Raw genomic sequence first — 12,500 nt, 5'->3', positions numbered from 1 at the left:
TGGATCAGAATAACGGCAGAATACCTTCACTTCGAGCGCTTTTCTATGAAGCGTAAGCGCTACGTCTGCAGTGAATTCAAGAGAGAAATACAAAATGTCAATTTCTTCGCGTGGTACTTAGTTGTTTGAACTTTTAACTGGACTTAATAAGCAAGCAACCCATATTTATTTTATACCCAAGCAATACGAAGTGGAAACAACTAGGCGAGATAGTTTAATTCGCCGCTAGAAGTTGTAAAATTGGTGAGACACTCTCGTGAAAATGGCAACTGAAATAATGTCGGCGCTCAATGTAAAGTGGGTGAGTAATGTTCTTTAAGCAATATACCAAACCCCATTCTTTCTCAATTAGCAAGAGAATATAAAAAAAGGAAAAGAGCACGATTTTCCAAGCAAGTTGAAGTACTCATCTGCTACTAAAGTGCTCGTTGGACGCACCAGTTAAAGTTAACAAGTTGATTCTATGTTGCCGCGCGGCTGTTCAGTAATAGATCACAGGTGTGGTAAGGACAACAAAAGTGGCAAAAGAGGCAACAGCTGAGTGTGTCACCACATTTGACGTCCTCTGCGATCTATTCCGGAGCTTACGCAATGATGACGACGACGACGACGGCTCCGAGAACGTTGTGTAAAAATACGATTTCCCGTTTTTGCATATATTTTGGTAAACGTCTGTAATCATTCCAGTTTTAAAATTTTTATGAAGGGAGTGAGTGCTTGGAAAGAAAACTTGTTTTCAGGTCAGCTATACGTCTGCCCTCTAATTGATCAAAGGTGAAAACCAATCAAAATGCGTGCATTATTGAGCTTATTATAATTATGAAGTCGAATTGTTGAGTAGATTTGTGGAGATAGACTTTTTTAAACACAGCAGCTCCGAGTTTCCACAAATAGCCGGGAAGGCGATTTTTTAATTAATGGGGTGTTAGCCTTTGAAAATGGCTAGAAAGTGATTGCCAGAGCAAATTCAGTCTCGTGCAGTTTTTTTCACGTTTTTGGGTTTCCTTGAGCATTTTTTGACCATTCACTGATGAATTCAATTAGTTATTAATCAACCACGCAGTACTTGCGATGAGCCATGGATTGGAAAACGTGACTACTATTTGTGTTTCAGGTAAAAAACGAGTTTTCATCCTGCATACTCGATGCTGCGATAAGTGTAGCCATGTAGTGCACTGTTTTGGTACTGTCTTACGTTCAACCGATTTGATCGAGCCCAGCATAGACATGTGGAACACCCTGGATATCTCACCCAATGTACCACGATGGTACGAGGACCAGGTCAAAAAATCTGACTGTGTTATAGTCCTTGGCTCAAGCAAAATGTCGCGCAGATGTCAGAACTGTTCAGAAGAGGGAGATGATCGTAAGTCGTATTTAACAAAAGATGTTCAAAAATATGTTTTGGGTTCCTATAAATGGAAATTGTATAATTTAGACCCTGCCGTTTCCTCCTTTTCGCACAATTCATGAGAATATGCTCAGTTATAAAAACATCATGGATGCCAGTGACTCTGCCTCACACACCATTAATTGACAGAAATGAAAAGTCAACAACAATATGCGCGGAGCACCATAATTAAGAAAATATGGTAACCCATCGATGCAAGAGATTTTGGTTTTATAGCCATGACGTCATGGATCGTCCGTACGTCCACCCCTCCATGTATGCCAATGTGACCAGTATCATGCTAGTTTACAGCACACATCTTTGATATTGCTGGTTTTCACTCACGTGATCAAAAGCCATGTTTTTCAACGAAAACAAAAGGAAGCGTTTGCATAATAATAGAGTTAAATTCCCGGAGGATTTGGTCGGGGCACCAACATGGCCGCCTTTTCTTTGTTTAGGGGCACCAACATGGCGGTCGTGACGTCATGTGAAAACCGAGAATTGGACATCCAACTTTTGATTAATTGATACGTGTCAGAAGAAGGTATCCGCTGACCAGTATCACATGACCATATCGCGGGCTCAAGCTTAAGCTCACCGAGGTCCGCTTGTTTTAAAAGTTGACCGCTGACCAGGTACTGGTTTTCAATGAGATTGCAGGCTCAACCTAGGTGAACTCACCTGAACATAAGCGATGCTTCATTTTTCGCACGCTTTCTGTGGCTCGACGCGGCTACACAGCCGTACTATATATCAACGAAAGTTCTTTTGGAAGATGTTTTCTTTCTGCATTTTTCGCTGGTTTCAATCCAGTTTGACATATCATGATATCTGTGGTCCACACTGGTGGCTACGCAGTTATTCAAGTCAAGCATTGGCGGGATGTAGACCTAAAGCTGAGTGTTTATTTTTAATTTGCTTAGAGCCGCTTTTTTCTCTGTATTGCAATTTTTGGCATATCTTTAGAAGCTCTGATAAGGTTACATGATGCCTGGAGGACCTATGTCTAGAACAGAAACGAAAGTAATGAGCGAAAGAGAACGACAACGACAAAACAGAATACCAGTAATAGCTCATACTTAGCACGCAAATTCTTTCCTTGGGCACTAAACCGTTTATTTTTGCGGATGCGTTATTTAAAGAGGATGCGTATTTTTAAAAGGTGGTTTAATCGGTTCTTCCTTTTTTCAGGAACGAAAATCGAATTTTTATTGTCAACTGGAATTAAATAACAATTATCTGTACTCTTTTGGACATAAAGAAAAAGTTGATTTGTTTGTTTTTCTCTAAAATGCGAGCGAACAAGTGCTTCTTTAATCCGTTTGCCCAACTGGTTTTCGTTTTGCCTCGACAGTGACAAGAAAATTTTGCCCTTATGTTATAAACACATATTTGCAATGAGTTCTCGTAAAATTAGGGGGAAATCTCAGTAGCTTGTGTTTTCAGAAGTTTGTTTAAAGCACCCAAATGTTATTTAAGTGTTGGCGCAGATCGTGATTAAAGTTCGTCCTTTCTTGGTTGCATTGCCTTAGTTTGCCGATTCTTGTATCAAGCCAACCTGGCGTGTTTCAATGAAATACATCAAAATGTGAATGATGTTGTTTTCAGAGATAAAGTGGAATAAAGTACATCGGTAAAACTCATCTTTGACCTTGAACTGACAAAGTTGTTTTTATGGCTTCTAATTTTAGCATGATTCCTATTCGCTGGCTATTGACAGTTGACTCTGAAATGGGTTTTTTTCCTTTTCAATTCGCTCGCTGAGGTTGTGCTTAATGCTTGTTTTCTTTTTAAAACTCATTCGGTTCAAGAAAAGATTATTGCCAAACTGGTGAATTCCAAAGTAAATTTCGCTGGAAAAAACGATGTCTCGCTCATCGCTTCGTGATTCATGCGATATTGGTTTTTAGAGTAAAATTTACCGGGGAAGTCATTAGTTAGGCAATGAATTTTTCTGTAGAAGAAAGCAAAGAAAATGATCTAATTATTAAAGCAGCAACCGGAAACATTTTCACAAACCGTACAGGCAGTAAGAATAAATGACCGGGGAGCTCCGCCTTTAGGCTTGGCTAAATCTATATATTAGTAGTTTACAGCATTGGACATCCAAGTTTTGATCAATTGACACTTGTCAAAACAAGGTATCCACTGACCAGTATCACGTGACCATATCGCGGGCTCAAGCTTGTAGCTCACCGAGGTCAGCTGTTTTTTGGAAGTTGACCGCTGACCAGGTACTCGTTTTCGATTGGATTGCAGGTTCAAGTCAGGTTAACTCACCTAAACATAAACGAGGCTTCATTCTTCGCGCGCTTTCTGTCGCTCGACGCGGCTACACGGCCATACTGCATAAACTATAGTTCTTACTCAGTCAACGCTTTTCGTGTTCAGATAGAAAACGGTTTGGAAAATGTTTTCTTTCTGCATTTTTCGCTGGTTTCAATCCAGTTTGACATGTCATGGTAGCTGTGGTCCACACAGGCGGCTACGCTGTTATTCAAGTCAAGCATCGGAGGGAAATAAATTTAAAGCTGAGTGTTTATTTTCAATTTGCTTAGAGGTGCTGTATTGCAATTTTTGGCATATCTTTAGAAGCTCTGATTAGGCTACATGATGCCTGAGGACCTTTGACTAGAACAGAAACGAAGGAGAGCGAAAGAGAACGGCAACGACAAAAAAGAATACCAGTAACAGCTCATACTTAGTGCAAGAAGTTACTCCACAAATTCTCTCCTTAGTCACTAAACCGTTTTGTTTTAATGATCTTTAATCATAGATGACTTCCTTTTAGAATACAATTCCTGGTAGAGACGATTTCCTAAGATTCCGAGATATAATTCCGCCAATACACAAAATATAATACCGCCAAAAAAACAAGTTAAGATGTAATTCCTGTCACATGTCAATCAAAGGAAAGCTCGTGTAACACTATTTTCCAGTTTTCAACACACTCCCCCCTGACTGACGTCGTAGTCAATCAAGAAAGTTTAAACAAATCAGACTGATTTAAGGCAAAACCGAATTTAGCTCTTTGGCTTCAGTGTCAAACGCTCAAGATACGGTCAGACAGTTCACGGAGCAGTGATCACTGTAGGGATGTCTTCAACTCTAACTATCTGAATGTTCATTCCACTGTCAAACTGTCCTGTTCTCGCATTAGTTGCGTGTTCGTCATACACATTGATTTCAAGAGGATAGAGCTTTTGAATTGGACGTTTTAAGCTAGTATTGCGGAGAGAATTATCTACTGTTACCACTTCTGCTGCGCGCACAACGTTGTCTTGTCCCTGTAACAGTTTCTCTACTTTCCCCATTCTCCACTGTTGTCTGGGTGTCTTGTCAGCATAGATGTGCACAACGTCTCCTATTTCAATTGTTCTTCTTGGTTCACCTCCCGTGAGTTTCTGGTACTCGCGGATACCTGTAAGATATTCTTTCTTCCATCGATTTCTGAAATGGGTCTAGATATCTCTCTCGTCTAGGCAAAGTGTTTACAGGTACTGTGATGGCAGCAGATTGATCCAGAAGTCGACGACCAATTACAAGATGAGAAGGCGAGAGTGGAATTTCTGTTAGGTCATCGTAGACATAAGTCAATGGCCTAGAATTCAAAACGCCTTCAGTTTCAATCAACACTGACTCTAACTCTTCATGACCCAACTTCGCATTTCCGAGCACTTTCTTGAGACACCTTTTCACAAGTTTCACACAGCTTTCGAAGAATCCGCCTCACCAGCTGGCTGTGGGTACATTGAATTTCCAGTCAATGTTCCGATCAAGAGCAAACTTCTTAACCTTTGCATCTCGGAAAGTTCTCCCGTTGTCTGAAATGAACAGGGTCGGTAGTCCTCTTCTACCGAAGAATCGCTTCAGCACTCTTAAGAACGAATTGGCGGAGAGGTCTGGCGTAAGTTCAAGGTGCAAAGCTCTTGTACTAGCCCATGTAAATAGAGCAATGTAACACTTGTGCATTTCCCCCTTGGACAAGTATATATTCTTCACGTACAAGGGTCCGGCAAAGTCCACACCTACTTTAGAGAAAGCCATTTCCTCTGAAACTCGAAATTCAGGTAGTGGTGAAGTAGGTGGAGAGCTGTAGGCTCTTCCTTGTAATTTCTTGCACGTAACACACTTGGAACGTACATCCTTAACAGCTTGTCTTCCTTTGATTATCCAGAATTGTGATCGGATTTCAGTAAGAGTTTCTCCAACTCCATTGTGATTCACGTTTTCGTGGGACTGCATGATCACAAGCTTAGTGAAATGCTGCTTTCTAGATAACAGAATGGGATGTTTTGTTGAGTATGGAAGTGAAGACTTCTGGATTCGTCCCTTGCATCGCAGAAGTCCGTTGGCATCCTTAAAGACTCCTAACTGATCCCAAGTCGAACTTGATTTCTCCTTTTCTTCAACTTTGGCTTGAACGTCTTTGCACCAGAGATTCGTAGCAATATTCTGATCCTCCATACTGATGTCAGTTGTTTCTATCTTCCTCTTAAGCTTCTGGATGAATTTCAGCACATCGCGGTTACTCTGACAAGTTTACTGAGACTACTAAATCTTTCTGGACAGATGACTTCTGAAATGTTCTGAAAGCACAGCACGGATACTGTCATAACATTTGAAATTTCAGGTTTCCTTCTCAATTCCTTTGTTACTTCTTCTGGGAATGTACTCTCACCGATCGGATTATCAGGTAGGTTTGGCCACTGAACTTCTCCTTCTTTCAGAAATGGAGCTCCCTTCCACCATAGATCACTGTGGGCGAGAACAGAGCTCTTTGACCCTCGCCACGCTATGTCAGCAGGATTACACTCAGACGGGCAATATCTCCAATGATCCTTACTCCACAGACTTCGAATCTTCTGAGCTCGATTCTGAACAAACAGCTTGAATAGACCAATTCGGCTAACTCAATGTTGTACCCAATTCAAATCCTTTGGGAATAAAGCGTTTTGTTCCAAGTATTTCCATATCATTTGAATGTGAATGCTTCATTGTCATGCAAATTCAACACACAAAGAATCTTAACCCCGAGAGATTTGAATTGGGTACAACATTGAGTTAGCCGAATTGGTCTATTGTTTAAACTCTCTATTGATCCACCACCACACGATCTGAGATTCAGTCCAATTGAAAAGCTCTATCTTCACAGTGCAGGTCAATGCCTCATGCACGGCTGTCATCAAATTCGCAAGTAAGTGTCAAGGCGGCCATTAACTCCAGTCGAGGGATTGATTCACCGATCAAGGGAGCAACTCTTGTTTTGGACGCTAGAAGGCAAACAGAACTGGTTCCAGAGGTTGTCAACCTGATGTAGACATTTGCTCCATACGCAGACTTGCTAGCATCTGCGAACCCATGCAGTTAAACAGACGTGATGTCTTCGACTTGAACATCACCCAGGATGCAACGAGGCACTACAATGCTTGAGACTTTCCACATGTCTTGTAGTAACTCCTTCCAGCGCGACCCGAGACCTTCCGGCAAAGCTTCATGCCAAACAAGTTTTAAATGACAAATTTCTTGGAACATGCACTTTAAGGGTAAGATAACCGGTGACAGCAGGCCTAATGGATCATAGAACCGAGCAGTACTGCTCAATAATGTCCGTTTAGTGAAAGTTTCTTCTAAGGCTTGTCTAGAAAAGGTAGCAAGATCAAACTCGAAATTATCTTCCATCCGATCCCATTGAACTCCCATTACTTTGACAACGATTTCTTCGCTCACAGTGTTGTTTGAATTTGACATTGTCCAATCTTCTTCCTCAATGTTCGGCTCGGTCAATGTAGAGGTAGCCTTACAAGACAGCTCCGGTTCCCAAGACAAAGATTCTTCTGCTCTTTTGATCATTTCAGTTAAGTCTTCACTGTTCGATGCCCACTTTCCCATATTAAAAACTCCATCTCTGAACCGCAACTTCAACTTGTGGTAAAGTTCAAAACACTTCGTTGCCGAGTCCTCTCCAGATGCAAAGTCATCAACATACAAAGTTCTCACAACAGCAGCCACAAATTCAGGATCAATGTTCTCATACCTTGTTAAGTGGTTCCTCAATGTTACATTCAAAATAAATGGAGAGCAAACTAAACCAAAAACAAGTCGAGTGAATCTCAGTGTGATCACTTCTGGATTCGGGGAGTTTATGTCATCTACCCATAGGAACCTTAACAAGTTTCTCTCTGCTGGATTGACTTCAATGTTCAAGAATGCTTTTTCTAAATCACCAATCAAAACCACTTTATGGAGGCGAAATCTCAGCAAGACATCAAAGATCAATGGAGTTAAGGCTAGACCTGGTAGGAGACAGTCATTCAAACTTGGCTCATTGCGGGATTTAGCACTGGCGTCATACACCACACGTAGTTTAGAAGTGATTCTGTCTTCTTTCAATACTTCTTTATCAGGAATGTAATGTACAGTTCCAGGAAGGGTATCTAAAGCATGACTCTTGTCAATCAATTCAACAACACCAGCACTTAATTGTTCCTTGATGACACTGTCATATTGTTTGAGCAATTCTGGCTTGGACCTTAATCTTTGCAATGAATAAACAAGGCGATTCTGTGCCAACAAGTAATTGTCTGGAATAATCGGGTGTTCAGTCGTGAAGGGAAGAGACACTTCATAACGGATTCCATTGAACTTCACTTTGCTGAGATAGTCTTCAAGAAAATCTCCTTCTCTATCCTTTACTCCAAGAGTGTCATAGTCCCAAAACTTACTTCGCTCCTCTTTCAGTAAGAAATCATCTGAAACTAAGTTCTCTTCCTTGACTTGACATTCAGTTTTCATAACATGGGACACGTTAACAGTTGATAACTGTGTATTCGCACTTGCCGCATTCACAGGACCACTCAATACATATCCTAATCTTGTGCGAATTGCCACTGGTCCATGTAGCTTCCCCCTTACCACGTGATTCTGAACCACAGACCAGTAATGATCTTCTCCAATCATGACATCAATTTCTAGATCCTCATCACCTCGTGAGTGATCAGCCAGAGGTAAGCCTTGCAGATGTGGGTAACACTGTCGTGCAATTTCAATGGTCTGGTTTGTGCTGGGACCACAGATCAACTCAACTTCATAAGCATTAATGAACACTGTCAAATTGTCTTGACATTCCAATGCAAACTGAACGATGCTACATTGTTTCAATGAGGGTTCATTGTTTCCAAAAGTTTGTATTAGAACTGTATCGCTTCCAATGGGTCGTAAGCTCAATTTGCTCCTTAACCGTGAGCTTATATAAGACTTTTGGGAACAAGAATCAAAAAGGATTCTCACATTGCAAGAATTTCCTCCATGAGGACTTCTGACGTTAGCTCTGGCCGTTTGTAACAAGATGCACTTGTTATTAACGTCTTGAGTAAAATACAAGTTTGTACTCACAGTTTGTTCTTGATTGCTGTCTCTAGCCCTTCTGGTCGTGATTGGATACTCTGGATAGTGTTGAACGCTGCACAAAGCCACGTGATGTTTCCCACTACAACGATGACACCTTGCTTGACAATCTCGACTCACATGACCGCTCCTCAGACAACCAAAACATTTTCCCTTTTGACGTAGAATTTTCTTTCTAGATTCTAGATCGGTAACAACAGAACATTTGATAGTTGGATGAGGTCCATTGCAGAAAATGCACCATTTATCCTTAGATAGCAGCAGTCTTTCGTTGTTTGCAACCAGGGTTGACGATGTGGGGGGTCTTTTGTTTTGACCTGTGCGAATTCTAAAACCAAACTCTCGTTTTTCTTTTAACTTTGTTTGCTCTGTTACCGTTCCCAAAGCACATCTTTCTCGAATTTGCAATTCTTCTGTGAAAGACTTGATAATTGTATCAAGGTCCCAATCTTCTGATGTCCCGCGACTCAGTATGAGGCGTAACTCTTGTGGGATCTTTCCCATAATTACAGGTGTCAAAAATGTTCCGTATGTCTCAGTCGAAATACCGATTCCTTTTAGACTTCTAACTGCCGCCTCCGTTCGATCCAAAAGCTGGCGCAATTGCTTCAAGTCGCTCCCGTCGCTTACTTTTGGAAGCTGCATGAGCAATTCGATGTGTTTCGAAATAATGACTTGTTTATTTCCGAAGCGCTTGTCTAGAAGTTGGACCGCGTGGTTGTAATTCGAGCTTGTCAATGCTAAACCAGAAATTGTCTGGGCTGCAGAACCTTCAAGGAGCGACTTGAGATACTGGAATCTTTCCACGTCGCTTAAGGTGGTGGTTTTGTGAATGGCCGATTCAAACGATTCCCAGAAGGGATGCCAGTTGATTGGGTCGCCTGAAAATTTTCTCAATTCCAGTTTGGGCAACTTCGCGTGGATCGGAATTGTTGACGCGTTTGATTGTGTTCCGGCCTGAATACTCGAGTTAGAGTTTTGCGAGCCCAATGTCGTTCCTTGTATATCCTGACCCTTTCCAGTATTTTCCTCAGCTTCTATTGCTGTTTCTAGGTCGACTATGCAGGCTTGAATAGCGCTGGCGAAGTCACAGCTATTGCTCACGTCTTCTTCTAGTTTCGTTTCGTCTACCAAATCGATAAATTCACTGTCCAATATTTTGAGCTCCGACAATTTATCTAGAAGGGTACATCGCAAGGATTTGAGCTTCTTCAAAACGGTAGGATCTCCCCGTTTATCAATTTGTTCCTTTGCCGCGAGGATTGTTTTCCTAACAAATGCGCGATGACTTTCGCGGACCATGGATTTCTTCTTCAGTCGTTTCTTGGGTTCCGACGACAAGTTTACACGAGGTTAATTCATTTTTTCACTCTTTCAATCCTTCAATCCCGGGTCTCGGCACTAAATGTTTTAATGATCTAAACTCTTTAATGATAGATGACTTCCTTTTAGAATACAATTCCTGGTAGAGACGATTTCCTAAGATTCCGAGATATAATTCCGCCAATACACAAAATATAATACCGCCAAAAAAAACAAGATAAGATGTAATTCCTGTCACATGTCAATCAAACTAAAGCTCGTGTAACACTAGTTTCCAGTTTTCAACACGTTTGTTATTTCCAAAAAGTGTTTTAATCGGTTTTTCCTTTATTCAGGAATGAAAATAGATTTCTTATTGTCAACTGGAAGGTAATAACAATTATCTGTACTCTCTTGGACATAAAGAAAAAGTTGATTTCTTTTGCTCTAAAATGCGATCGAACAACTTGAGTTCTTTTTAATCCGTTTGCCCAACTGGTTTTCGATGTGCCTCGACAATGACAAGAAAATTTTGCCCTTATGTTATAAACGCGTAATCGCAAGGAGTTCTCGTAAAATTAGGGGGAAATTTCACTAATTTGTGTTTTCAGAAGTTTGTTTAAAGCACCTAAACGTTATTTAAGTGTTGGAGCGGATTTTGTTTGAAGTTCGTCCTTTCTTGGTTGCATTTTGCCGATTCTTGTTCCAAGCCAACCTGGCGTGTTTTAATAAAATACATCAAAATTTAAATGATCTCCTTTTCAGAGATAAACTGGAATAAAGTACGTCAGTAAAACAATTTTTTGACCTAACAAAGTTTTTTTTAATGCCTCCTAATTTTAGCGTAATTCCTATTAGCTGGCTATTGACAGATGACTCTGAAATGGCTTTTTTCGTTTTCCATTCGCTCGCTGAGGGTGGGCTTGTTTTCTTTTAATACTCATGCGGTGCAAGAAAAATTCATTGCCAAACTGGTGAATTCCAAAGTAAATTTCACTCGAAAAACCGATATCGTACTCATCGCTTCGTGATTCATGCGATATCGGTTTTTAGCGTAAAATTTACCGTGGAATTCACTAGTTAGGCAATGAATTTTTCTATAGAGAAAAGCAAAGAAAATTATTTCATTATTTAAAGCAGCAAACGGAAACCTCAAACCGCGGACAATTCGAAACCTTTTATTTTTAATAACACTACAGGTAGTAAGAATAAATAACCAGGGAGCTCCACTTTTAGGCTTGGCTAAATCTATATATTAACTCTGACGAGCGCATCTAATATGATTTGTACGGTGAGGTAAGCAAACTCTTCTTAAGAGGCTACATTGCTTACTTTCAGGGCTCTACTGTAGTTTCGAAGTAACCCTCGCAAAAGTATTACTCTGAATGTGGTACACCATGAAACGTGAGATGTGTGATCGTATCCTTAGCAGGCTCGTTGAAGTCCAACTACTTGCTGTAATCTTTAAGGTCGCTGTGGCCCTCTTCTTTACCATCCTGTTTGTCTTCAAGATCTTTTTCCCAAGGAATCAATTCACCTGTGAAGTCGCAAAGGGTAAAGGTGCTGTTCACGGACATAACGATGAGCATTTTACCTTTTCTACTACCACTATTGTGCCATGACGTAACAGGCCGGACTCTAGCTTAATACCATGCATTGTAATGTACTCATTCCTTGTTATCTGTTGCCAAGTGTTACTTTGCCTCCAGGCCTGTTTTAGCTCGTTATCAACTTTGTTTCAATGTGTGGTCCGTTCCATGTAAATACATATTCATGGAGCATACCAGGACGAGCCCGTATTACAGTGTGTTTACAGTGTTCCCTAGATGTTATAATTGCCGTTTGGCTTTTGAAGTCACCCATTCCCTTTGGCTCTGAAATGAGGAGACGATGGTTTAGTGTTTGCAACTTTGAGGTGAACTCCGAAGTTTAATTTATTGTTTGTCTACGGAAAGGCCAGAATGTCATTCAAAACCTTCGTTTTAAGGTCGCCGTGACATTAACATCTTCACTTCCCACGGCCTGTTCCCGTCTGACCTTGTAGCTCAGTCGGTAGAGCGGCAGTGATCTAACCCAAAGGTCTTGGGTTCGATTCCCACCCTGGTCATAGTTTTTCTCTGTCATTGTGTGGGCCTATTTCCGTTAGTAGGGCTAACGCTCACATGGTTCATATGGGGTTGAAAACTAGCACTTCACATTACACTCTAATCATCTGAGTCTGTTCAAATATAAGTGCTACACGGCTAACGTTTGCAAAAACATAATCCTTCCTTGTACTTGTACATGTTCATCGCCGTGACATTAACATATTCAGTTCCCACGGCCTGCTCCCGTCTGACCTTGTAGCTCAGTCGGTAGAGCGGCGGTGATCTAACCCGAAGGTCGTGGGCTCGATTCC

General features: G+C 41.0%; 2 protein-coding genes across 5 annotated transcripts in view; one reads left to right on the top strand and one right to left on the bottom strand.

Moving 5' to 3' along the window:
* Positions 1-12,500, bottom strand: part of LOC137999271 (uncharacterized) — a 333,030-nt gene that overhangs the window by 269,211 nt on the left and 51,319 nt on the right. The gene's annotated exons all lie outside the window — the stretch shown is intronic.
* Positions 1-12,500, top strand: part of LOC138000816 (uncharacterized) — a 173,005-nt gene that overhangs the window by 148,458 nt on the left and 12,047 nt on the right. For all 4 annotated transcript variants that reach the window (XM_068847474.1, XM_068847473.1, XM_068847475.1 and 1 more), the window contains one exon: positions 1,115-1,366. In XM_068847474.1, the coding sequence (XP_068703575.1) occupies positions 1,115-1,366 (252 nt within the window). The remainder of the gene's footprint in view (positions 1-1,114; positions 1,367-12,500) is intronic.

Source organism: Montipora foliosa, chromosome 4 (assembly GCF_036669935.1).
Source record: "Montipora foliosa isolate CH-2021 chromosome 4, ASM3666993v2, whole genome shotgun sequence".
Taxonomy (NCBI): domain Eukaryota; kingdom Metazoa; phylum Cnidaria; class Anthozoa; order Scleractinia; family Acroporidae; genus Montipora; species Montipora foliosa.
This window is presented reverse-complemented; position numbering and strand designations above follow the sequence as displayed.